At 41.3% G+C, this 27,870-nt stretch overlaps 1 protein-coding gene across 4 annotated transcripts in view; it reads right to left on the bottom strand.

The window, feature by feature from the left end:
- Positions 1–27,870, bottom strand: part of lyst (lysosomal trafficking regulator) — a 364,467-nt gene that overhangs the window by 86,487 nt on the left and 250,110 nt on the right. For 3 of the 4 annotated variants that reach the window (XM_041187582.1, XM_041187584.1, XM_041187585.1), the window contains exons 24-30: positions 23,018–23,198; positions 19,855–20,024; positions 11,256–11,486; positions 10,291–10,457; positions 8,452–8,604; positions 5,100–5,261; positions 3,400–3,591 (exon numbers count right to left, since the gene is read on the bottom strand). In XM_041187582.1, the coding sequence (XP_041043516.1) occupies positions 3,400–3,591; positions 5,100–5,261; positions 8,452–8,604; positions 10,291–10,457; positions 11,256–11,486; positions 19,855–20,024; positions 23,018–23,198 (1,256 nt within the window). The remainder of the gene's footprint in view (positions 1–3,399; positions 3,592–5,099; positions 5,262–8,451; positions 8,605–10,290; positions 10,458–11,255; positions 11,487–19,854; positions 20,025–23,017; positions 23,199–27,870) is intronic. The other variant, XM_041187583.1, reaches the window with a different exon arrangement.

Raw genomic sequence — 27,870 nt, 5'->3', positions numbered from 1 at the left:
GATATTTGTTCTAAATTGAAGTTTCATAAATGTGTAATCCTTTGTTTGTTTTTCTTTTGGTAGACCTTGGTAGTTTTACCTTCTCTCTACATCACCAATGCTTGTTTCTGTATGGTTAGATTTCTTTACCTTTACATTTTTTCCCTAAATTAAATGTTAAAGTCGCTACATAAATACCAAGTTGCTATTTTTGGAAAAGCCAATCCTGTCATTATAAAACATGATTAATGTCCCGATACACTTCACAAACACATAAATTAGGAATTGCGTAACCAAAGAGAGTTTGCAGGTAGGGAGAGATTTAGAAGGCAGAGGACTTTAGGAAAACAATTCCAAAATGCAGAGGTGTGATGACTGAAGGCTTGATATGGTAAGGGAGGATGGGGGGTGAGGATAGAAAAACTTGCATTTATATTGCGTCTTTCATGACCACAGGACTCAAGTGGTCTCAAAGTGCTTGCAGCCATTTAAGTACTTTTGAAGTTAACGCACTGTTGTAATGTAGGAAACACAGCAGGCAATTTGCAAGGTCCAAACAGCAATATGATGATGACCAGGTAGCCTGCATTATTTTGTAATGTTGACTGAGGAATAAATATTGACCAGAACACTGGTGCTAACTCTCCTGCTCTTTTTCAAAATAGTGTGTTGGGATTTTTTTATGTCCACCAGAGGGGTCAGAAGGGGCCTTGATTTAACATTGCATCTGAAACACAGTGAATCTGACAGTGCAGCATTCTGTCAGTGCTGCACTAAAGCATCAGCCTTGATTTTTGCACTCAAGTCCTGGAATGGGACTCTAGCCCACAGTCAACTCAGAGGGGTGTGTGTGTGTCACCAACTGGGCTATGGCTGATACTAAAACTCATAAAAGTCCACATAAACACAAATAGTTCAAAATGTGAGAGCTGGATTGTAGGCCTGGAAGATGCTACTGGAACAGTAGGACAAGTCCATTTGTAAATGAGGATACCTTTCAAATCAATACATTGGAGGTAGGGAGTCCATGGGGCGTTGCCAACACAGTTTTGACAAAAAAGCAGGACTTAGTGTGGGGTAAGATGCAGGAAGTGGGGTTCTGGAAGAATTGGGACTTGCAGAGGGTGCAGCTGAAGAGGTTGGTGAGGCAAATGTTCCAGAAATCAAGTCTGGAGGTGACACTGATGAGATCCTCAGCAGTAGTGAAGGTGAGTTAGAGATGGAGGTGATCATGGTTCTGGATACGGGTATCGAAAATCAGCTTAATTTCACACAGGACGCCAATAAGCTTCAGACTTAATGGCTGAGCAGCTGGGGAAAAGGATGGAATTATCAGCTAGATTATGAGGGTTATTGTACAGTTGCTGAAGCAGTGTGGAACAGGAGGGTTTCAGCCTTGCCAGTGTTGATGTGGAGGAAATGTGACTCATCTATAACTTGTCAGATATCACAGAAAGAATCGTAGAGTCAATTGTATTGGCAGAGAGGTACAGCTGCTTGTCCTGAACATTCATATGATACCTGGCTCCATGTTTGTGGACAACGTTGTCACGAGGCAGCACGTAGACAGAAAATGAACCTAAAAGGAGAGGCAGTCAAGGGGAATAAAATGATTAATGGAAGACACCAAAATTGGACCATAAGGGTAGATAAAGTGTACAGTTGCAGTCACAACAGCTGTTGCAGGTGACTTTGCAGTGTGATGATGTGGGGAAAGGTGGGGTAAAACTCAGCTCTACCTGCAGCAAAAGGAAAATACTGTGGATGCTGGAAATCTGAAGTAAAAATAAAAACAGAAAATGCTGGAAATACTCAGCAGGTCAGGCAGCATCTGTGAAGACAGAAACAGAGTTAATGTTTTAGGTCAATGATCTTTCATCAGAGCTGGGAAAGGTTAAGAGATGTAATGGGTTTTAAGCAAGTAAAAAACAAAAGGGAAGGTCTGTGATAGGCTAGAAGACAGGAGAGGTTAAATGTCAAAAAGATTGGTGGTGCAAGGCTCAGGGTCTTGGGTCTGACTAGTACATGGAGGTCAGGAGCTGCCGAGCACACAGAGGTCCACACCCAGCTTATGGTGTTCAAGTGTTATTCTGGTGCTGCATTGGAAAAAGGTGCATTGGAGTTTGCACAGAGTGGAATTGAGGTGGCTGGTGAGAAGACCGTTATAGGCTGCAAGCAACATCGATGAGACTTTCAGCTCTTTTGGCAGTGAGCTAATAAAAATGTTGTTTTATGAGATTTAAATATCTGTCTATTCCAGTGGTTCCTTTGGATATTAAAAATTCCATGGCACTATTCGAAGAGACATAGGATTTAGGAGCAGAAGAAGAGGGAGCTTTCCTGAGCAACATTCTTCCATCAACAAAAAACAAACTAATTGATCTCACCATTGTTTGCAGCACCATGATGGAGCAAATTGGCCATCAGGAATGCCTAAACAATAGTCGTTGCACTTCAAAATAATTATTTGTGAAACTCTTAATTAAGTTTCTCAGAAAATTTCCTAGGTGCTATATAAATACAAGTCTTCCTTTTTTCCTGCCTAATGAATCCATCTCCTAAAATAATTAACTGTCTAGATGAATCTCAGAATTCAGTTCCCAGTGATGGATTCTCAAGTACACCACAAAACGACAGATTAGAGGGCTAGCCTATGGGTTAGAAAGAAAAATAGCCAGGATTCCACCTTGCCCTTTTGATGCCCTTCTAGCAAAGCAAAATGCAACAACAGTGAAAGAAAATTTGGTATGGAGAAAAATACCGTCAAGCCTGGGTGGTATCTCGCATCTCTTGGCATATGGCCAAAGAGGACAATGACCAGCAGGGCATTCTCTCAGCAGCAGTGCTTGATGTCAGTTGGACTGAAAACTGGGAATTAATTACCAAGGATATAAAATTAAGATTTAAAAAAAATGCCCTGAATTATGTTTTACTTATAACTATGGAAAAATGACAACATGTTGCACACATGTTGGAAATGAGAAATTTGGAAATGAGAAATGTGCAAATGCTTGTCCAGAGACTCAGAGGGCAAATGTACCACATAATACAGAACAGGCAGTTTCCAGGTACAACCTCTGTATTGTTCTTGGTCAGCACTAGTGCTTAGCATCACAAGGCTTGGGCAAGTGAAAGGAGATTAATCAACCTGGGTTCCAACTTCTGATCACAATCCAGTCATTTCCTACTGCAAAGTGAACATCAGAATTGTTGGATGAAGACAATAGTGTACTTGGTTGTGAGACCTTCTGTGAACAAATAGCCTACTGACACTTACTATCTAGGTTCACAACAAAAATGACTGCTTGGTTAAGGTTCTGGGAGATGCTGCCATAGGTGGATTCAAACAAAGATCATCTTTGGGACAAAAGGTAAGAAAATGAAAAATGCAAAAACTATCAGATTAACTGAGTTGCCTACCTTGATAGATCAGCCTATTAACAGACAAAACAGTGAGTCTCTGCAGTCTTTGTGCAAACTCAGTCTCAGAAGCTCTCATGGAGTTCTCATGGCTCATCCTCCGCTGCATTAGCACAGAGAGTTCATCGCTGGCTACAGATCGCATTCGCATCAGCAAGGCATCGGACGGAGCAGCTGAAAATCTGCGAGGACCTGGCAATATGGATTCCAAATCAAATTCACCATCAAAAAGTTTACATGCCCACTTTTTTTTATATAACACCCTCCTCTTGTGGAAGACTGTCAATAGATTCTAAAGTGCAATGCATTTAGACACACTAGCAAGCTCAAGTAACAACGAACTAAATTCCTACAGGCAGTAGGGTTGCCAACTCTGGCTGGACATATTCCGAAAGATGTTGTTGGAAGTGACGTCATGGAATACCGGTGGTGTGGCACAAGCAGGTGAAACTAGAGTGTGAGGGAATGAACCTATCTCCAATAAATTCCACTAATGTGTGTGAACAATTCCTTCCCCCGTCAGTTGCTCTCGGGGGGTGGAAATCTACAACACACCACAGTCCGCCCGGTCACCAGCAATTCAATCTGACACTGATTAATAGCACTACTTATTCACTATACCAGCATCCAACCAGTCTCAGCTGAGCCTAACCTTGTGGCTTGTAATGAGCGCCCTTTCCTCCAACTCTGCAGTCCAAGTGGGTTGGGCACTGCTTCAGCTGATTGAAGCACATGGTCTGTAGGTCATTCAGATATTTCCAACAAGTGGCGTCCGCCAACACCAAGTTGAGCTTTTCCGTGGGTGGGGGAGTAGGCTCCTGGTGCACGGAAGGTCAGGTGGTATGCAGGTCTGAGCTGTGACTGGCTGGTGGCCAGTCCCTGACGGAGGGAAGGTTGGCTGATACCCGAGTCTGGACTGCGATTGGCTGGCGGCCGGCTGAAATGCTCCTGGAATGCTTTGTTTGGCCACCGGGAGATTGAGGCTGATTATGGGGGACTCCCAGCCATTCCAGGAGAGTTGGCAACCCTTACAGGCAGGGAAAGTATAAGACATTAGTCAAAGAACAACAGAAAGGTTTTACTTTGGCAGAACATGATTTAAACAGTCACGATTACAGATAATTCTGATTTAACTACTCAAATTATCTTTAATGCTTTTTACTTTGGTAAACCATCAAAATGTTTTCATAAAAAGACGAAGGTACTACTGTACCTATTCACAAATGCATTGTTCAAATGTGAAAACATAGCACTAGGTTTCTAAGAGATTTTAAACAATTGGATGATAGTGAAAGTAAAATCCCATGTCTTCAAAACAACACTACGTAACCAAGTGATGTTTGGGGTATAATATTTCACTGCTACTCTCAATGAACAGCATTATTTTGTTAGTATTAGTTGCAACAGAACTGCAAACAAATCAATGCAAAGGTGAATCCAAACACTGATTTGATTTCAATATTGTAAACCCAAAAGCACCAATAAGAACATTTTGCTGAATTCCCATTGCAGTGTATTTCCATTTTATCTGGAACATATTGCTATCTTAAAACATTTTGGGATAAGAAATTTCTTAGGTTTACAGTATTGGGAAGATGACTTTTGCTCCACAAATGCACATTTTGCAGTCTACTATTGATACAAACATTTCAGGATGAAATGTTTTCCGGGTTCTGGAGTCTGAAAGATCACTACTACACCTGCTTTTGTAGGGAAAGTATAGGACGTGGATCCAGTTGGGGACACTAGGGGAGACTCCTGGTTTACTAAGTTGAAGCAATAGGTCATTGGAAGGTGACCATACGAGGAGAAATGTTGTCTTGGCAGCCGTGGAAATATGGAATCTTTTAATGCAATTGAACCTTCATTGTAAACAAGTACAAATAAAATAAAGATGTATGCAGGGTAGAGCTACACAATGGCTAAAAATATACAGTAACACAAGTCTGAAAGCAAAACCCACATCTTAAACAATCCCAGGTAAATACTTTGCAACTAATCTGATATTTTTATAAGCAATACAACCTTATTGCTTTCAAAAAAATTCAAAAGATAAAACAATCTTAAGAAGTAAAACAAATAAAAAAGTTTCATGTATCAAGATTTTTGTAACTTCCAACATATTTCATCAAAGGGACAATGCATGCAGAAAGAAGTGCTTGCCAAACCATTTTCTCATCTTTCTGTGCAAGTGTGCAACAGGAAGTTTTTCCACAATGCAATTTCTGTGCATCCCTGTGATGCAAATAATGCAAAGCTTTTCCCTTCAAAAGTCAAAACTAGAATGCCTAAGAATTCTTTGAATTCTTTGTTCTTTAGAGGGATACGAATTCATCGTGGACATGCTGGCCCTTCAAAACAATTCAACAGTTTTAAAATTAGTTTTTATTTTGCCATGCAGTTGGCAAGATAACTTGGAGAAAGTAAAAATTTGTTGAAATAGAAACCACCGGAAAATAGATTCATCCAATTTTGACAACTCCTGCCTTAATTAGATAAAAAACAAGATAAAGGCCTGAATTTTTCTGTCAGCGAGTTGGGGGCCCGCTCGCCAATGCGAAAATGACACCCGATGACGTCGGGGGATCCCCCGATGTCATCCCGCACCATTTAAATATTCAGGAAGGCGGGCAGACAGCGAAGTCAGCTGTCCACCCACCGGCCTGTCAATTGCCAATTGAGGCCATTGACAGGGTAATTAAAACAATTAAAGGCCCTGCCCGTCCAACCTTAAGGCTGGCGGGCAAGCCAGCCCCATGAATCCATTGGCGGGATGAGATTTCATGTCTGTTTTTAAAAAATTTAATAAAGTTTTAGTCAAATTTATTAACATGTCTCATCTCGTGTGACATTGTCACGAGGGGAACATGTTAATAATTTTTTGATTTTTCTATTTTTTGATATTTAAAAAGCTGTCAGTGATCTCCCTGAGACAGCACTTAGTCTCAGGGAGGTGTGTAAGAAAGAGCGCACTTTGACTATTGGGGAATCCCTCCCCATTCCCCCCCCACCCCAGCACAGGAAGGGCATAGCGCCTCCCGGCAGGCCTTAATTGGCCCGCCCACTTCAAATGGCGGCAGGGCCCGTTTCGGCAGCGGTGATCGGCTGCCTGCCTGCCGCCGAGCTGGTGGGGCCCGCCCGCCCATCAAGGGCAAAATTCTGCCCAAAGAGTTTTGAATAGTTCTTGCAAATTTGAATATAACTTAAAATTGACACCAAAACAATTTTGCAAATTTTTGATATGCAAACAAACCTCCCTTCTTCTATCGTGTATAAATCTGATTGTCTTGTTCATTTAGTTTCACCAATTCAGTTTCCAATTAGCTCCGAGCACCGAGGCCTGCTTCTAACTCAGGATTACACTGTCCCAACCTACACACTGATCATCTAATTCTGAATTATACTGTCCCAAACTAAGCTGGGTTCCTCTGATACCTCATGAAAAATTTAAAGGAACCCTCCCTCTGCTGAGAGGGCAATACACTTATATAAGATTTGCTTTCAGGCCAGTGCTCAGCACCTAGGCATCATGGACTCAAGTGTCAGACACTCACTCCATTGTCATTCTTAATATCAATTAATTGCAAAAGTACTCTGAAAATAGCTACAGAAGCAAAATTTAGTGACTGCAGTTTTTCTAACCTGTGTGTTAGGTCAGAAAGATTCCATTGCAGCAGTATTCCTTTAAAAATATAGTTGACAGTGAGCAGTTTTTGGGTCTGTGATTATTAATATACAAGATTGAAAGAATCAGAGTACAGTTACATCAAACTACTTCAAGCTTCAGGAGATGAGACAACGGTCCTATAAATTGTATGTATAAATAAAATTCTTCTCCAACAATAGAGAATCTAACCATCTCCCCTTGACATTCAATGGCATTACCATCACTGAAACCCCCACTATCAACATCCTGGGGGTTATCATTGACCAGAAACTGAACTGTACAAGCCATGTAAATACTGTGGCTACAAGAGCAGGTCAGAGGCTAGAATCCTGTGACGAGTAACTCACCTCTCGGCTCCCCAAAGCCTGTCCACAAGGCAAAAGTCAGGAGTATGATGGAATACACTCTACTTGCCTGGATGAGGGCAGATCCAAAAATACCGAAGAAGCTGGACACCATCCAGGACAAAGTAGCTTGATTTATTGGCAGCCCATCCACAAACATTTACTCCTGCCACCACCGACACACAGTGGCAGGAGTGCATACCATCTTCAAGATGCACTGCAGCAGCTCACCAAGGATCCTTAGACAGCACCTTCCAAACCTAACACCACTACCATCTAGAAGGGCAAGGGCAGCAGACACATGGGAATACCGCCAACTGGAAGTTCCCCTCCAAGCCACACACCATCCTGACTTGGAAATATATTGCTGTTCCCTCACTGTCACTGGGTCAAAAGCCTGGAACTCCCTCCTTAACAGCACTGTAGGTGTACCTACACCACATGGACTGCAGCAGTTTGAGAAGGCAGCTCACCACCACCTTCTCAAGAGCAATTAGGGATGAGCAATAAATGCTGGCCAAGCCATCGATGTCCACATCCCGTGAATGAATAAAAAAAACAATTCTTACTAAGCTACAGTATTTTGAATTGCAGCAAAGTCACTCATCACAGCTGTAATAACTGCTATAAATATTTGTATCTGCCCTGAGGAAAGTTCCATCCTGAGAGAATAGTCATCACTTCAATCACTTGAGGTTTGTGAGGCGGAGAATTACATCACATTTACTACATAGAAATAAGTAATTTGGTTCAACTGGTCTATGCTCCACACGAGCAGTGTACATCAATGCATTGAAGCCCGAGGCCCAAGAGTAGAGTTTTATCCAATTATAGGTTCCATTCACTAAACAATTGATTAAAATTCAATTAAAATGTTGCGACACAGCAATGGAAAAACAAAGATTTCAAATAATCCCCTGAAATTAACCTAACTCATATGTGGTTCTAAATGTGAAATGGTAACAGCTACACTGCATTGCTAGTCAAGCAGTTAACCTGCAGACAATTACAATGCAACCACTGGATAGTTACAGGACTCACCAGCAATACTTTTCCTCTTCTGGTGAATTGCATGATGCTGTGTTGCAGGTAAATTGAAGGAACTACTCATATTCTGAGCATCCTGATTAGCTGTGTTTTTTATAAATTCAATGGCACTCTGAAGAACCCGGAACTGCAGTGCAACAGCCATTTCTAAATAAGGAAAGACAGTGATTAAATTTACAATGCGGTTCAGGCTGAGATTTCATAGTACAAGTAGGAGAACTTTGAATCGAAGTTCCTGTTTATTTATCACATCCTAATACTTCTCCCCTAACTACATATGTTCTGTACAACTGACTCAGGTGAAGAGGAGAGGCTGAGGGTTAAAGAGGGGCAGGGTTCAATCAACATTTTATCTTGCTGTTAATAAAAATCTGATTGCAGGTGACTGCATTATACTGATCTTCATGGATTGCTCTTCCCAATTATTTGAACTCACCTGGTACCATTCTCAAGAGGCCAATGGCACAGAAGGCCCATTCTGTACACATGTGTAATATAACAACACCAGAATGGGCTCCATATCAATATGAAGATGCAGGTTCACCATTAAAAACATAGGTTCCTGCTTCTGCCAAAACAGCAAGCATCAGATTCTCTTGTGACACAGCCCCGAAAGAAGAAATTTGTACTTGCCTTCGGCGGCACTCTGTTAATGTAAACATAGCTAATATTTCACTATTCTCTTACTGACTCATCAGATTAGCTTCATCTGATTGGACTGCTATCCAGAACCCCACTGGGTATTTTAGATTGCCTGCAGAAACACAAGTCTTGTATGTTGCCTTTTGTACCTTAAAGGCACTTCTTTATCTTGGCTCACAGGGGCTCAATGTCACTATACTGATACATGTCAGATGTATTGTTAAACCTCCCTCTTATCCAACTAACAGGCAAAATTATGCTCATACTATTTCAAGGATCCTCAATTACGCTGTTGGGATTAAGGAGTTATTTTTTAGAAATTTGAATGTAGGGAGGTGGAGAATGGACTACAAAAAAGCTAAATGTAAAGCAGCTTTTGACTCACTATTATCCCCACAACAAAACTGTAGACCTAGTTTATTATGGCTCCATATTCCTGTTGCTGGGATAAAGAGCACAGATTTCATGGTACAGAAGAGTGTGTCTATGTATGTTATTTATTTAGATATCCAAAAGAGGGTCAATAAGGTTCCACACAAGAGACTGTTAACAAAAATAAGAGCACATGAACTTATTGGCATGGGTAGGGAACCAGTTAGAGGGTAGGAATCAGAAATAAGGAAGAATGGGTATATACTCCAATTGGCAGTTTGCAGCTGGTGGTGTCTCTCAGGATTAGTACTGGTGCTTCAGCTTTTCACTGTATTTATAAATGACTTAGATAAGGACACAAAGAGCCATGCGTAAAAGTTTGCCAATAACGTAGTTAGGTGATACAGTAAATACTGTAGATGAGAGCAAAAACATTGAGCAGGCATTGACAGTTTAAGTCTATTGGCCTGTTTCAGATGCATGACCATGCCTCTTACCTGCAACAAGATCACTTCAGCAATCTTTAATTCTATTCCTATTTATTTTCATTTCTTTTTTGCAGCAGTTCATAATATTACCAATTGTGTATTACCTGGTTACAATATTCTTTTAGTGCCTTATTTTATAAATGGTATAGGTTAATTTTTAATAAAATAACCACATTGCTGGAGCGAATGGCATCAATTTCACATATTGTAAAAAAAAATACTGAAAATAATAATTAAAATGAGTCTGTAATTTCTAGATTATCTATTTTTTTGAAAGATAAACTTGTATTTGATTAAACTTTGTGTTCAGTTACAAGTTTTAAACAGCTACCTTTTGTTTTTGTATCCTTGCTGTTCTGCAGGTATCCAAGCAGTGAGATTAAATCCTCTATTATGCGAAAATATGGTAACCCAGAAGAGCTGCAGGAATGGATGGTAATTGCAACCAGCAGTTGCTGAATATCACACAGCAGTAATTTGTACTCATTCACTGGAATGCTACAACAAAAGAAAGTGGTTGGGTAAATTTAACAAAACAGGCAACTTTCAGAGACGGGAATATGGCGAAAATTGCAAAGTATAAAAGCTAACAAACTGCATTAAAGCCTTTTAAAATTAATATTGACAAGGGAGATTATGGAAAGCACAAAACTAACTCACTTGAAATATTAAGGTCAAACTACAAGAATAGCTTGCATTTATAGAACACCTTAAATGTAGAAAAATATCTCAAGATGCATTATGGATGCCTTACGGGGCAAAATGGTTGCCAAGAAAAAAGAGGAGATACTAGGAAGGGTAACTAAAAGCATGGTCAAAGAGATGATTTTTTAAATAAGTATCATAAAGGTCAAGAGGTGATGGTGTTGTTGAAGAAAGGAAAGAAAGAACTGCATTTATAACGTGCTTTTCATGACCTTAGATATCTCAAATTGCTTTACAATCATTTAAGTACTTTTGAAGTGTAGTTACTGTTGTAATTGAGAAAACGCAGCAAGCAATTTGCACACACAAGGGTCCAAATAACCTGTTTTAGTGACATTAGTTGAGGAACAAATATTGACCTGCAGACCAGGGACTACATTACATGTTACAGATATTGAGGCCAATAGAAGTAGTACAATGGGAACCTAATGGCTTCATTCTTATTCCCAGTAGACATAAAGCAGAATAAGAGCTGGTCCAAATAAATAAAGGAAAAAAGAACAGTTTAAAATGTTTTTACTATTTGCAACAATTGTAAGATTATTAGGCTTCACAATCTATGAAGATCATCATAATAACTTCCTTCCTTACCCATTCTCTAGTCCATTGAGTGTTGCTAAGGTGTTAAACAAGACATATAGCAAACCATTGTCAAGCAGTATATCAGCTAACTTTGGGCACGCATTCAGAAGCTGGAGTAGGATGCACAATTTATTGTGCACCAATGTATTTTCGTACAAAGAGTTTTCAATGAGGCCCAGTACAGGAATAATGCATCTTTTACGAAACGGATCGATGTGAGCCATAGCCTCTGGATCTAAACTGCAAAAATCAAGAAGCACGTGGCAAATTATTCAAGAGTTAACTGTTCTGCAAAACATGTCATATATATTGGCATATACCCAGTTATAAACCAAAGATCTGTCAACAACGGTACATAAGTCTTTGGTCAATTAAAGTACAAAATAAATCAAAGTATTGTTCAAGTATATTATTCCGATTGGCAGTGTACTTCTAGATTCTGAGAAGATAGCAGGTTCAACGACCACCATCTTCCATCTGTGAACACCCGAATGAATTCCTCAGTGTCAGCACCAGGGTAACACAACAAACCAGGCTACTTTGAGTACAGGATTCTGCTGCTTTGCTCTTGATCTCCACAGAGTTTGTGGTTCTAGCTCGCCTGATGCACCTGTTTTGTTTGTAGCTATGTAATTTACAAGGTGTGAACAGCTTCAACTGTACCTCTATACTCTTCACTGATTCCAAAATGCAATTAGATAGTCATGCAACAGTTCAAATTACTGAGCATTTCAAAAGTGTTAAAGAATGCCACCAACAACTTGATGTCAGAGAAAATCCACATCACTCCAGATGATTAGTTGAATTTTTCCATTAAAACAAAACCCTTCTCCCATGAACTCGCTGGCCTCCTGATAAAACAATTCCACCATGTGTTGAGAGACAAGTGCACTCCTTCAACACAGTTCAGTCAGTTTAACTCGGTGGTGGGGAAACTTTTGGAAATGTTAATTTGGGACAAAAGTACCAGTCACTTGGACAAGTGCGGATTAAATGAGAAAAGTCAGCAAGGATTTGTTAAAAGTAACAAAAACAGAAAATGCTGGAAAAGCTCAGCAAGTCCAACAGCATCTGTGGAGAGAAAAACAGAGTTAATGTTTTGAGTCCATATGACTCTTCTTCAGAGCTAAAGAAAAGTAAAATGTGATTAAATTTATACTGTTTAAGGGGGGGGGATTGGAGTAGGTGAAGCTGGATAGAAGGCCAGCGATAGGTGGGGGCAAAGGAAAGATTGCCAGAGATTTCATGGACAAAAGGACAAAGGAGTGTTAACGGTAGTGGTACTGGCTAAAGAAGGTGCTGATGGTGGTATTAAGGTCAGAAAGCAGAACATGATAATAGCAGGACAAGGGTAAGCACTCTGGAAAGAACAACATGAACAAGTGGCGCATGGCCCTTGTAGGGATGGGATGGTGGTGGGAAAAAAGATTGAAAATAGGACAAAAGCTGGGGATAAAACAACGAATAAAAATGAAAATAAATAAAAATAAAAATAAGTGGATAAAGAATAAAAATTAAAAAATGAATATTGAAAAAAAGGGGATAAAAAGGGGTGAGGATGCAACTGATGTGTATCAGGAACCTCTGTCAAGGTAGATAAAAGCAAAATATTGCGGATGCTGGAAATCTAGAACACAAATACCTGGAAAAACTCAACAGGTCTGACAGCATCTGCAGAGAGGGATACAGTTTCAAGTCCATTAGAGCCTTCATCAGAACTAAGACATATAGAAATGAGACAAAATATAAGCTGGTAGAAGGGGGTGAGACAGGAGAGCTCGATAGGTGGCCAGTGATAGGTGGAGGCAAAGAAGACACTGCCAAAGATGTCATAGACAAAAGGAGAAAGGGTGTTTTCATCTCCACCTTTTAGCCCATTTCGATACCATTCCTCCACCCGCACTGGGGCCATCTGCCACTAGCTTGCTTCCCTTAATGTCCCCATTAGCACATCCTTTAGATAATACCACCACTGTCAACACCTCTTTGTCCTTTTGTCTATGACAGCTTTGGCAGTCTCTTCTTTGCCTCCACCTATCACTAGCCCCCTATCGAGCTCTCCTGTCCCACCCCATTCTATCAGCTTATATTGCCTCTCATTTCTATATGTCTTATTTCTGATGAAGGGTCATACCGACTCGAAACGTCAACTGTTTCCCTCTCCACAGATGCTGTCAGATCTGAGTTTTTCCAGGTATTTTTGTTTTTGTTCTGCCGAGGCAAAGATCAGTACGCCAGACAACAACAGCACCTCCCTTGTTGGCAGATTTGATAACAAAGCCAGGGTTGGTCCTGAAAGACCAGAGTGCAGCAAGTTCGGAAAACAGGTTAAAGTGCGTGAAAGGAGCAGAGAAATTGAGGCGGCTGATGTCACACCGACAATTCTCAATGAAAAGTCAAGTGCAGGTGAAAGGCCAGAGGGAGGGGTCCGTCTGGCTGAACTTGTTCCCTCACTGAACAATTTCTCCTTAAACTTGTCTTACTTCCTCCAACTAAAAGGTTTGGCTATGGGTACCCGCATGGGCCCAGTTATGCCTGTCTCGTTATGGGGTACATGGAACATTCCTTGTTCCAGTCCTACTCAGACCCACTCCAACAACCATTTCTGGGTACATCTGTTTCAGTACCGCTTCATGCTTTCGTATGGACCTAGAAAAAATTATCAATTTTGCTTCCAATTTCCGCCCCTCCATCACCTTCACATGGTCGATCTCCAACACTTCCCTCCCCTTCCTTGACCTCTCTGTCTCAATTTCTGGTGATAGACTGTCCACCAATATTCATTACAAGCCCACCGATTCCCACAACTACCTCAACTACAGCTCCTCACACCCTGCTTCCTGTAAGGACTCCATCCTATTCACTCAGTTCCTTCGCCTCCGTCACATCTGTTCCAATGATGCCACTTTCCAAAACGGCATCTCTGATAATGTCTTCCTTCTTCCTTAACCAAGGTTTCCCACCCACTGTGGTTGACAGGGCCCTCAACCGTATCCGACCCATCTCCTGAGCCTTTGCCCTCACACCTTCCTCTCCCTCCAGAACCATGATAGGATCCCCCTTGTCCTCACTTTTCACCCCACTAGCCTCCGCATTCAAAGGATCATCCTCACCAACTCCAGCTTGAGGCCATCACCAAACACATCTTCCCTTCACTCTCCCCTGCTGGCATTCCGTAGGGACTGTTCCCTCTGGGACCTTGGTCCACTCCTCCATCACCCCCAACACTTCATCCTCCTCCCATGGCATCTTCCCATGCAATCGCAGAAGGTGCAACACCTGCCCCTTTACCTCCTCCCTCCTCACGTCTAATGGCCCAAACACTCCTTTTAGGTGAAGCAGCGCTTCACTTGCACCTAATTCAATTTGGTCTACTGCATTTGCAGCTCCCGTGTGGTCCCCTCTATACTGGAGAGACCAAACGCAGACTGGGTGACTGTTTTGCGGAACACATTGGGTCTGTCTGCAAGCATGACCCAGACCTTCATGTCCCTTGCCAATTCAACACACCATCCTGCTCTCATGCCCACATGTCCGTACTTGGCCTGCTGCAATGTTCCAGTGAAGCCCAACGCAAATTAGAGGAACAGCACCTCATCTTCCGGTTAGGCACTTTACAGCCTTCCAGACTTAACGTTGAGGTCAATAACTTCAGGCCATGAACTCTCTCCTCCATCCTCACCCCTTTTTAATCCCCTTTTCTCAATATTCATTTTTAAATTTTTATTTTTTAGCCACTTTTTATTTCTTTTAATTTTTATTCATTGTCTTATCCCCACCTTTTGTCCTATTTTCAATCTTTTTTCTCACTACTGTCCCCTCCCCCCACCCCACCCCCACAGGTGCCATCTGTAACTTGTTCATGTTGTTCTTTCCAGAATGCTTACCCTTGTCCTACTATTATCACATTCTGCTTTCTGACCTTAATGCCACCATCAGCACCTCCTTTAGCCAGTACCACTACCATTAACACTCCTTTGACCTTTTCACGACATCTTTGGCAATCTCTCCTTTGCCCCCACCTATTGCTAGTTTATCCAGCTTCACCTGCTCCACTCCCCTTAAACAGTATAAATTTAATCACATTTTTACTTTTCTTTAACTCTGAAGAAGAGTCACGTGGACTCGAAACGTTAACTCTGTTTTTCTCTCCACAGATGCTGTTAGACCTGCTGAGTTATTCCAATATTTTCAGTTTTTGTTTCAGATTTCCAGCATCTGCCATATTTTGCTTTTACCTTTGTTAAAAGTAATTCGTGTTTAACTAACTTGATTGAGTTTTTTGATGAGATAACAGGTTGATGAGGGTAATGCCGTTAATGTTGTGTACATGAAGTTCCAAAAGGTGTTTGATAAACTGCCACATGGGCTTCTCAGTAATATTGAACCCTATGTAATAGTAGAGGCAGTGGCAACATGGATTCAAAGTTGGCTGAGTAACAGGAAACAGGCAGTAGTGGTGAATGATTATTTTTTTTGGACTGGATGAAGGTATACAGTGGGGTTTCCCAGGGTCGGTATTAGGACCATTGATTTTTGTGATATATATTTATCACTTGGGTCTAGTGCAAGACTAGAAGGGAAAAAAAATTGCAGGGCTATGGGGAAAGAGTGAAATAAACTGAAATAAAAGCAAAGTACTGCGGATGCTGGAAATCTGAAACAAAGGGTCATATGTACTCGAAACGTTAACTCTATTTTTCTCTCCACAGATGCTGCTAGACCTGCTGAGTTTTTCCAGCATTTTCTGTTTTTGTTTGAGTGGAATTAACTGGATTGCTTTTGCAGAGTTGGATCAAACACAACAGGCCAGTAGTCTCCTTCTATAATGTGACCATTCTATGGTCCTATGAACACAGCGACAATCACATTGGCAGGTAAAGGACCTCAGGCCATTGTGCATCTTGTACAGAACAATATCTATAACCATCAAATACTGGGCAAGATCCTAGCTTCCTGAAGGAATGCTGCAACCCTTGGGCCATCCATGCAACACAACTTGTATTCATATAGTGCCTTTAGTGTAACAAAATTTTCCAAGGTTCTTCACAGTGGTATTATAAAACAAAACATGACACCGAGAACATAAGGAGTTGAGGGAAGATGACCAAAAACATGGCCAAAGAAGTAGGTTTTCAGCAATGCATTAAAGGAGGAAAGTGAGGTAGAGAGGCAGAAAGGTTTAGGGAGGGAATTACAGAGTTTAGGGCCTAGGTACAGACACCAATGGTAGAGCGATTAAAATGGAGATGTCCAAGAGGTCAGAGTCAGAGGAGCACAGGTATCTTGGAGGGTTATAGGTCTGGAGAAGGTTACAGAGACAGGGGGGGCAGAACATGGAGGATTTGGTTTCAAGGATGAGAATTTTAAAATCGAGACACAACAGGTTTTATACAACAGAAAATGCTAGAAATACTTAACAGGTTGGGGAGCGCTTGTGGAGAAAGAAACAGAGTTAACATTTCAGGTCAAAGACCTTTCATAAGAATTGGAAAAAGTTAGCGATGTAACAGGTTTAATGCAAGTAGAGAAAAGGAAAGATGGTAGTGTGGAGAGAAGACAAAAGAGAAGGTCTGCAATAGCATGTTAGGCAGGAGAGATTAAGTGACAAAAACAGTGATAGTACAAGGCAAAAGCAGATGGTAATGGGATCACGAAAGAAACAAAAGATGGGTGCAGAGGAGGACTAAATGTAAACAGCAGAATCAATACAGAATTAATATCAATACAATTGCTGCCTGAAAAAAATAGGACAGATGTTACAATCTAAAATTGCTGAGTTCAATGTTGAGTCCACAAAGACTGTAAAGTGCCTAATCAAACAACGAGGTGCTCTTCCTCAAGTTCACACTGAGTTTCATTAGAACATCATAGGAGGTTGAGTACAAGGGAGGTCAGAGTGGGAGTGGAACAACAAATTTAAAGTAAAAACAGAAATGCTGACAATACCAAGCAGGTCAGGCAGTATCTGTGGAGAGAGAAACATTTCAAGTCGAGGACCTTTCTTCGGAACTGAAAGACAATAGAAATGTTATTGGTTATGAGCAAGTGAAAGGGGGAAAAGAGGAGGAGGAAAAATGAAGGGGTGGAGGGCAGGAGAGATTAACTGGCAAAATATTTCATGGTATAAAAAGCAAAGGGATTGTAGTAAAGAAACAAAAGATTTGTCCAGAGTGGGTCTGAATGACAGAATAATAAAGTAGCTGTGTCCAAAAGCAAAACATGGAAAATAAGGTTAAGACTAACACATGCAAAAAAAAACAAAAAGGGGGTTTAATGTCTGAAACTGTTGAACTCAATGTTGAGTCCAAAAGTTTGCAAATGCTTAATCGAAAGTTAAGATGCTGTTCCTTGAACTTGCATTGAGATTCACTGCAGCAGGCCAAGGATGGAGATGTCCAGATGAACAAGACGGAGAATTAAAATGACAGACCACTGGAAGCTTGGAGTCATGCTTGCGGACTGAGTGGAAGTGTGCCACGAAGTGGTAACCAAATCTGTGTTTGTTCTCCCTTATGCAGAGAAGGCCACACTGTGAGCAGCAAATACAGTATATTAAATTGAAAGCAGTGCACATGAGCCACTGCGTCACCTGGAAGATATGTTTTTGGTCTTGGATGGTAAGAAGAGAAGAGGTAAAGGGCAGGCGTTATATTTCCTGTGTTTGCATGTGAAGGTGCTGTGGGTAGGGAAAGAGATGTTGGGGGTGATTGAGGAACAAATTTAAAGGACAAGCGACCAGAAGCTCACAGTCACGCTTGTGGGCTGAATGGGTTATTTCACAAAGCACTCGCCCAAATCTGCATTTGCTCACTCCAATACAGAGGAGACTGCATTGTGAGCAGTGAATACTGTACTAAATTGAAAGTAGTATAAGTAAATCACAGTTTCACCTGGAAGGAGTGATTAGGTCTGTGGACAGGAGGGGAGGAGATAAAAGCGCAGGTGTGGCATCTTCGGCACTTGCACAAAAGCTGCCATGAGTAGGGTGTTGGGGGTGCTTAAAGAGTGGAGCAAGGAGTTGCACAGTGAGACACATAGAATGGTATAGATATAACATTTGATACCTATGGATTTGAGCTATAGAGAAACTTGCCATCCTATACAAAAGGAACTTTTCTCTCCTTCTCCACTTCTAGCCAGGATATATGCTGACCTAATCAGACAAAATAAACTGCCCATTATATTTCTGCATTGGGTGAACTTAAAGATGATTATCCTTCCTCACCTCCTGTATCTACTCTATATGGACTCAGTATGGTTCCAGACCAAACAATTCCAATTTCTTGGAAGTCACACTGTTAAATACCTCTGGGTAGACGAAAGGCAGGTAAATACACCTTAAGCATTGTAACCTCCCAAAAAAAAGGGAGATTTGATGTCCCAAACATTAGTCACTGGTGCTTGTGGACCACCTGTACAGCCTACCAAGGGGGGGAAAGTGCAGAAACCGCTCTGTGGCCTCAACCTTCGCAGTTTGGAGGGAGATATAAACTTCCAGAAGAGATTTTTTCTGGCTGGTCAGGTGTCACCTGAATGTAGTGCAATGGTGAGCATTCAGGAGCACTTCAGGGCCAGACATGAGAAAAGTTTCACCAGACTATAATGAACTTACAGCAGCAAAATAGGCCATTCGGTTAACTCAGTCTACGCCTCAACACAGGCTTCCTCCCACTCTAAATATCTTTTTCCACTAGGCCAACTCTTCTATAACACATTATCCTGATCCACCAAATAGCTGAGATATTTCATTTTATAACTAATACTGCTGCTCCAGATTAGGTATATGAATAATTATTGGTGGGTTAGACAATATCCGAATGACCTCCTGAGGCACAAACTCAAACTTAGCATGATAAATACTACTCTGGCTGAATGTTTTAAGGATTTTAAGAGTTATCATTCAGCCGTAGTGCATAGGGCAGTTTAGTCACCATTTACTGATTGACTGTAGTTTAATCCTTACAAATATAATTATATTTAAGAGGGAGTCTTACATCAATTAAAAGAGCTGGGATCAATTTAGGCATAGCTGATTTTTAAACATCTTCTCGAATGTTGATGTTGTCACATGGAACAATGATTTAGGTTTATTCGGTCTGGAAGTATGAATTAAATTAGCAAATCTGTCATTGGAATAGTAACTATTATTAAATTTCTGTCTCATTCTCCTTTAACAAATGATTCAGCTTAGTGCACATCTCTCGCTATCAGAATGCAACATGTAAACAATAGTCAGAAGAGAAAACAAATAGGTACCCAATATAATCACAATTCTTACTAGCAGCACAATTTTTAAAAGGTATTCTGATGGTATTGCTCCCTTTAGTCTAGAGTTGGTCAAACAAATATCATCCTCTGACAAAATAGAGTCCATCCACTATGCACCCATGTTTTAAATTTCTGTTTGTTCTAGATACTATTGTATCTCAATTACTATTATTACAAATTGATGAACACAGGTCATCTTAATGCTGGAATCCCCACCTCTCAAGCACTACAATAATGTTGATTACAGGGACTGACAAAATTGATTTTGCTTTTAGGAACGCTAACCTTGATTTATGGAAATAGATAAAAAGGAATAAGATTAACAAAGCAGACATACTCTTCATCTAGACTAACTGCCCGGCCTAGCAACATTTCGAGGAAGCACTCCAGCAACCCCTGTGTCCCTTGGTGGAGATAAAGCTGGTTGGCCAATAAGGAAAATCCATGGTTTTTCAAGAACTTTTCCTTTTGTTCCTTTGATGCTCGTGTAAAGTATGCATCCAGTAGCTGTCAAGAAAACATATTAAACTCAGTTAGGAAAATTAACCATGTAGAAGGAAACATCTGTCAAGTTAAACTGAATACAACAACTTGCATTTATATAGCACCATTAGCATGGTAAAACATCCCAAGGTACTTAAACAAGAGCAACATGAATAAAAGGTTTTGGCACTGAACCTCAGAATGAGATAATCAGGACCAAGATAATCTTAAAAGAGGAGAGAGGTAGAGACGTGGACAGGCTTAGGGAAAGAATTCCAGAGCTTGGAACCAAAGCAGCTGAAATGGTGAAGCAATTAAAAACAGGATGCTAGAATTGGAGCAGCCCAAAGATCTCAAAGGCTTGTAGGGCTGGTGGAGATTTCAGAGGCGAGAAAGGTGAGGCCATGGAGGGATCTGAAAACAAGGATGAGGATTTTAAACTGCGGCATTGTTGGATCAGGAGTCAGTGTACGTGAGCAAGCACAGGAGTGATGGGTGAGTGAAACTTGGTGTGGGTTAAGATACAGGCAGCAGATTTTTGGATCAGCACAGGTTTATAACAAGTGGAAGATGGGAGGCCAGCCAGGAGAGCACTGGGATAGCCCTGCCACCGTTCTAGTAAATATTCTTCCACTCTCTCCAAAGCCTTGATAATCCTCCATAAAATGTGAATCATACCATTAAGTTGGTTTTTCAGTTCTTCAAATGATAAACAGCTTTGCAATTTGATCAGTTTTCTCCACACCTGCCCATTATAATAAGATTGCCCAAGCACATCACCACAGTGGAATCTAGACAAAATAATCCATAACTCTGGTTTTGTATATTTCTATTAATAAATGTAGAAAAAAAAACAAAAGGCTATCAGATGAAGTGCTCTTGAAGGAGTTGGGAAGGCAATCACTAAATTGTGACTTCTGAATGCTACACTGATGAGCTGGCTTCACAACTATTATTGATTCAAACTGAAATTTCACTACAGGTTTTTGTAATTGAAATCTAATTGAAGTGTTCATGATGATTAATGGAGTTAATAGGGTAGATAAGGAAAAATGATTTTGTCTGGCAATGGGAGTCTAGAACAATGGGGCATAACCTTAAGATTAGAGCTAGACCATTCAGGGTGGTGTCAGGAAGTATTTTTTTATGCAACGGGTGGTGGAAATCTGAAACACTCTCCCCCAAAAAACTGTTGAAGCTGGGAATCAATAAAATGTCAAAACTGAGATTGATAGATTTTTGGTAGCTAAGGGCTATAGAACCAAGGCGGGCAAATGGAGATACAGAACAGCTATGAAGTAAATGAACAGCAAAACAGGCTTGAGGGGTTGAATAGTCTCCTCATATTCCTATATTCCTAGATGATCTAAAAGGACTGGGACCAAAAAAATCATTTAAACACCATAAGCCTCACAATTAAACAGCCTTTTTATCACCCCCACGCACCCCCCCCACCCCCTCCACAACTCCAATATTTTATAACCAATAAACAAAAGTGTTCAAAGAAAATGAAAAAAGCATCTAAAAAGCATATTAATGCCAGAATGATTTTTCTCCTGTGCTTTGCATGCCATGTTCTCCGGGAAATTACTCTAATTCCTGGGGACTCCAGGACAATCCTGAAGGGCTGGTGTTATGACCACAGCAGATGCTATTTGTTGAGCAAGCCAGATCCCATAGGAAAACCTGTCTTACTGATCACAAACCTGTTTGCTGTATTTTGAAAATGAGGAGGAAAAGCTACTGACCTCAAAAGCATTGAATTCCAGTAATAGATTTAAGATTTTAAACATTAAAACATTTATTAAAAAGAAAAAGACCTTAAGCACATAAGATTAAAGTTACACAGTTAAAACAGTCATATAGAACAACTGCCCCAAAAAACCCACTTGGCCAAAACACACAAGTAAACAATCTTCTTGGCTTAAACTCCTTTATAGATTTTAACTATTAAAATCCAGTAATATTATCCAAGGCAAAGATTTGTTGCCACTCAGGTGTTGAAATCCTAAAGAAAGGTTCAGAAACAGACCGCTTTCTGAAAACAAAGACTTTTCCGGCTTGAAACTGGATGGCTTTCTTCAATTCAAATCCTTCACAGCTTTTCAGCACTCTAGCAGACAGAAACTGTCTTCAGTGGGTTCTCCTGCATAGCCCACACTCAACTAAACATCTTTACTGAAATATTTTTTTTCCCTCTCATCTCAAATTCCATTGTCCTCAACACCTCTTTGAACTCAACTTCTCCAAATATAAAAATCTGTTATGTTCTCCTATTGCCTCTACTTTCAGGTAAATAAAAGTTAATATACCCTCCTCTCTTTACCTATAAAACCTTGGTAAGTTGTAAAAGTTTCTTGTCACTTTTAAATTCTCCTTTGAAATTCAACAGCTGAAAATCAAGTCTCCACTTCTCTGACAATGCAAATTTTAAATCCAACCTATTTACTTGTAAATCCAACCTCACCATAACCTCTTATTACAAATGCACAAACCTTACATCTTTACCCTTTTGTGTCTCAGTTCTCATAACCACATACACATAACCTTCTTTACAGAATACCACCATATTCCCAAAAATATTTATAAAAATAACATCCAATATACACTGGCAAAACTCAAAGTCCAGTTCTCTTCCTTGCCTGAGCTCATGATATTATTTAGCAAGTTAATTAAACATATATCTATAAATTAAAATCTTTATGAGCAGTTGCCCTCTCCGACAGACACAGCACTGTACTACCATTAACACTTTAAATATTCAGTATGGAAAACATATTTGAACATTCATACTCATTGTTAAAAACTAAAACAATGGAATGCAGGCATAGAGGCAACACCAAAAATCAAGATTAGATTAAGATCGGGGCCTGCTCACTGTTGCACTGATAATTGGAACATGACAGCAGGCATTTGACATTTGGCTAACTGGCTATCCATTTGTCTTCTATTAATGTGTAAAATTTCAGATCACCATGAGCAAATCTCTGAAGGGACATGTATGCTAATTTTCCTACCTTAGTAACTCCTTGCTGTATTACTGGAATTGGATGATTGACAAGGACTATCAATGCTTCTGGCTGGATCAACTTGTCCATCACATCAGCTAGCATTACATCTGGCAAGATGAGCAGGATTCCTCGCAAAAGGTCATAGAGCCCACAGCAGATCAGAATCAGACTGTCCTCTGTTGCAGATCTAGATATGTAAAACACTCATGTCAATAATGTCAGAGATAACTCAAAGGAAAAGTGCTGCTTTTATTTAATATACAAACATGTCAGCCTTTTAATTAAACATTAGCGGGTGTTTGAAAGTCTACAACTGGCTTGTGTCCAACCTTTTCACATGCTGGGAGGGCAAATTTCAAAAATTTTCTCACTCATGGGGCAAATGAGCAAATTTTGGAAAGATCAATTTTGGCTCAATATTAAACATGGAGTTTCAAAACAAACCTGAGGTATAAAAAGACATTTTGCTGAGCGAAAAAACAATAAGTAAATTATAAAGATGAGTATTAGAGTGAGAGAGCGTAAGTGTGTGTGACTCACTCACTCCCAGTCTCAGGGTGACTCGAACACTCTCCCCTCGCACACTCTCCCGCTCCACCCCTCGCACACTCTCCCGCTCCACCCCTCGCACACTCTCCCGCTCCACCCCTCGCACACTCTCCCGCTCCACCCCTTGCACACTCTCCCGCTCCACCCCTCGCACACTCTCTAGCTCCACCCCTCGCACACTCTCCTGCTCCACCCCTCGCACACTCTCCCGCTCCACCCCTCGCACACTCTCTCGCTCCACCCCTCGCACACTCTTCCGCTCCACCCCTCGCACACTCTCCCGCTCCACCCCTCGCACACTCTCTCGCTCCACCCCTCGCACACTCTCTCGCTCCACCCCTCGCACCCTCTCTTGCGTCTCCCTCACACACACTCACTCACTCTCCCCCTTGCACACACAAAAAAAACAAAAATGGAGCAATCACATTGCTGGGAGTGTACTATAGGCCCCCAAACATTCAGAGAGAAATAAAAGAGCAGATATGTCAGCAAATTTCACAGGAGTGTAAAAATAATAGGGTAGTAAGAGTGGGGGATTTCAACCTCCCCAACATTAACTGGGTTAGTAATTGTGTGATAGGTTTAAAGGGAGCAGAATTCTTAAAAAGCATCCAGGAGAGCTTTTTAAGCCAGTACGCAGAAGGTCTTACATGAGAGTCTTGGACTTAATTTTAGGGAATGAAGCCGGACAAGTGGTAGAGTTATCAGTGGGGGAGCATTTTGCAGATAGTGATCATAACTCCGTTAGATTCAAGGTTGTTATGGAAAAGGATAAGGATGGGCCAGAAATCAGAGTTCTAAATTAGGGGAAGACCAATTTTAATAAGAATAGATATGATTTGGCCAGAGTGGACTGGGAGGAGCTACTTTTAGGTAAATCTGCGTCAGAGCAGTGGGACTCATTCAGGAAGGAAATAGGGGGAGTACAGTGGCAACATATTCCAGTAAAGACAAAGGGTCGGACCAACAAATCCAGGGAATCCTGGATGTCGAGGGATATACAGGATTGGATAAAGAGAAACAGGGGGACTTATGGCAGATTCCGAGGGCTTGAAACAGCGGAAGCCCTAGAGGAGCATAGAATATGTAGGGGGGAACTTATAAAGGAAATTGGGAGAGCAAAAACCTGGCTGCAAGCGGATCAGGACTGGGAGCTAAATATCCAAGGATATACAACCTATCAAAAAGATAGGCAGGTTGGCAGAGGGGGTGGGGTTGCTTTGTTAGTAAGAAATGAAATTAAATCAATAGCAAGAAACGACGTAAGGTCAGATAATGTAGAATCTGTGTGGGTAGAGTTGAGGAACCGCAAAGGTAAAATAACCACAATGGGAGTTATGTACAGAACTCCGAACAGTAGTCAGGATGTGGGGCACAAGATACACCAGGAGATAGAAAAGGTGTGTAAGAAAGGCAAGGTTACAGTGATCATGGGGGATTTCAATATGCAGGGAGACTGGGAAAATCAGGTTGGTAGTGGATCCCAAGAAAAGGAATTTGTGGAATGTCTACGTGATAACTTTTTGGAGCAGCTTATGGTGGAGCCCAGTAGGGAACAGGCAATTCTAGATTTAGTGATGTGTAATGAGGCAGATTTGATAAGGGAGCTTAAGGTGAAGGAACCCTTAGGAGGAAGTGGCCATAATATGATAGAATTTACCCTGCAATTTGAGAGGAAAAAGCTGGAATCAGATGTAACGGTATTACAGTTGAATAAAGGCAACTACAGAGGCATGAGGGAGGAACTGGCCAGAATTGACTGGGAGATGAGCCTAGCAGGAAAGACAGTGGAACACAGCAATGGCAGGAGTTTCTGGGAGTAATTTGAGAGACACAGAAAAAATTCACCCCTAGGAAGAAGCATACTAAAGGGAAGACGAGGCAACCATGGCTGACAAGGGAAGTCAGGGACAGCATAAAAGCTAAAGAGAAAGCATATAATGCGGCTAAGAGCAGTGGGAAACCAGGGGATTAGGAAGTCTACAAAGACCAACCGAGGACAACTAAAAAAGAAATAAGGAAGGAGAAGATTAAATATGAGGGTAAACTAGTCAGTAATATAAAAGAAGATTACAAGAGTTTTTTTTTAGATATATAAAGGGTAAGAGAGAGGCAAAAGTGGACATTGGGCCACTGGAAAATGACGCTGGAGAAGTAGTAGTGGGGAACAAAGAAATGACGGATGAACTGAATAGGTACTTTGCGTCAGTCTTCACGGTGGAATATATGAGTAACATCCCCAAAGGTCAAGAGAGTCGAGGGGCAGAGGTGAGTATGGTGACCATTACCAAGGAGAAGGTGCTAGGAAAACTGAAAGGTCTGAAGGTGGATAAATCACCTGGACCAGATGGATTACACTGCAGAGTTCTGAAGGAGATAGCTGAAGATATAGTGGAGGTGTTAGTGGTGATCTTTCAGGAATCACTGGAGTCAGATAGGGTCCCAGAAGACTGGAAAATCGCTAATGTAATCACCCCCCCCGCCCCCCCCCCCCCCCCCACCCCCCAGCTTAAGAAGGGAGTGAGGCAAAAGACAAGAAATTACAAGCCGATTAGCCTGACCTCGGTCGTTGGTAAGATTTTAGAGTCCGTTATTAAGGATGAGATTTCAGAATACTTGGAAGTGCATGGGAAAATAGGGCAAAGTCAGTATGGTTTCAACAAGGGAAGGTCATGCCTGACAAATCTGTTAGAATTCTTTGAGGAGGTAATGAGCAGGTTAGATAAAGGAGAACCAATGGATATTATCTACTTGGACCCCCAGAAGGCCTTTGACAAGGTGCCGCACAGGAGGCTGCTCAGTAAGAGAAGAGCCCATGGTGTTAGAGGCAAGGTATTAGCATGGATAGAAGATTGGCTGTCTGGAAGGAGGCAAAGAATGGGGATAAGGGGGTCCTTCTCAGGATGGCGGCCAGTGACTAGTGGAGTTTCGCAGGGGTCAGTGTTGGGACCACAACTTTTCACTTTATACATTAATGATCTAGATGAAGGAACAGAGGGCATTCTGGCTAAGTTTGCAGATGATACAAAGATAGGTGGAGGCACAGGTGGTATTGAGGAGGCGGGGAGGCTGCAGAAGGATTTAGGGGAATGGGCAAAGTGGCAGATGGAATACAACGCTGGGAAGTGTGAGATCATGCACTTTGGTAGGAAGAATAGAGGCATAGACTATTTTCTAAATCGGGAGGGAATTCAGAAATCTGGAGTGCAAAGGGACTTGGAAGTCCTAGTCCAGGATTCTCTTAAGGTTAACATGCAGGTTGAGTTGGTAGTTAGGAAGGCAAATGCAATGTTGGCATTTATTTAGAGAGAACTAGAATATAAAAGCAGGGATGTGCTGCTGAGGCTTTACAAGGCTCTGGTCAGACCACATTTAGAATATTGAGAGCAATTTTGGGCCCCGTATCTCAGGAAGGATTTGCTGGCCCTGGAGAGGGTCCAGAGGAGGTTCACGAGAATGATCCCAGGAATGAAAAGCTGAGGAATGTTTGAGGACTCTGGGTCTATACTCGATGGAGTTTAGAAGGATGAGGAGGGATCTGATTGAAACTTACAGAATACTGAAAGGCCCTGGATAGAATGGACATGGGGAAGATGTTCCATTAGTAGGAGAGACTAGGACCCGAAGGCACAGAGTAAAGGGAAGACCTTTTAGAACTAGGATGAGGCGAAACTTCTTTAGCCAGAGAGTGGTGAATCTATGGAATTCATTGCCACAGAAGGCTGTGGAGGCCAGGTCATTGAGTGTATTTAAGACCGAGATAGATAGGTTCTTGATTGGTAAGGGGATCAAAGGTTATGGGGAGAAGAAGGGAGATTGGGGTTGAGAAACTTATCAACCATGGTGGAGCAGACTCTATGGGCCGAATGGCCTAATTTCTGCACCTATGTCTTATGGTCTTATGGTCTAAAAAGGGGGCATGAAAAAACATTGGCAGGTAAAATAAAGGAAAATCCAAAGTTATTTTACTAGGGAAAGAGTAGAGACCTTGTGTGTGGAGCCGGAAGACATGGGTAAGGTTCTAAATGAATACTTTATGTCAGTGTTCACAAGTGAGAGGGGCCATGTGGGTATGGAAATCAGGCAGAGGGACTGTGACATAATTAAAGAAATTAGCATAGAAAGTAAGTGATCTAACAGGCTTAAAAGTAGTTAAATCTCCATGCCCATGAAATGTATCCCAGGCTGTTGAATGAGGCCAAGGAGGAGATAGCAGGGGCGCTGGCAATAATTTTCAATACTTCTCTGGTCACAGGAGAGGTGCTAGAGGACAGCCAAATGTGGTACCGTTATTCAAGAAGGGAGGAAGG

The sequence above is a fragment of the Carcharodon carcharias genome, chromosome 5 (assembly GCF_017639515.1).
Source record: "Carcharodon carcharias isolate sCarCar2 chromosome 5, sCarCar2.pri, whole genome shotgun sequence".
Lineage (NCBI taxonomy): Eukaryota > Metazoa > Chordata > Chondrichthyes > Lamniformes > Lamnidae > Carcharodon > Carcharodon carcharias.
This window is presented reverse-complemented; position numbering and strand designations above follow the sequence as displayed.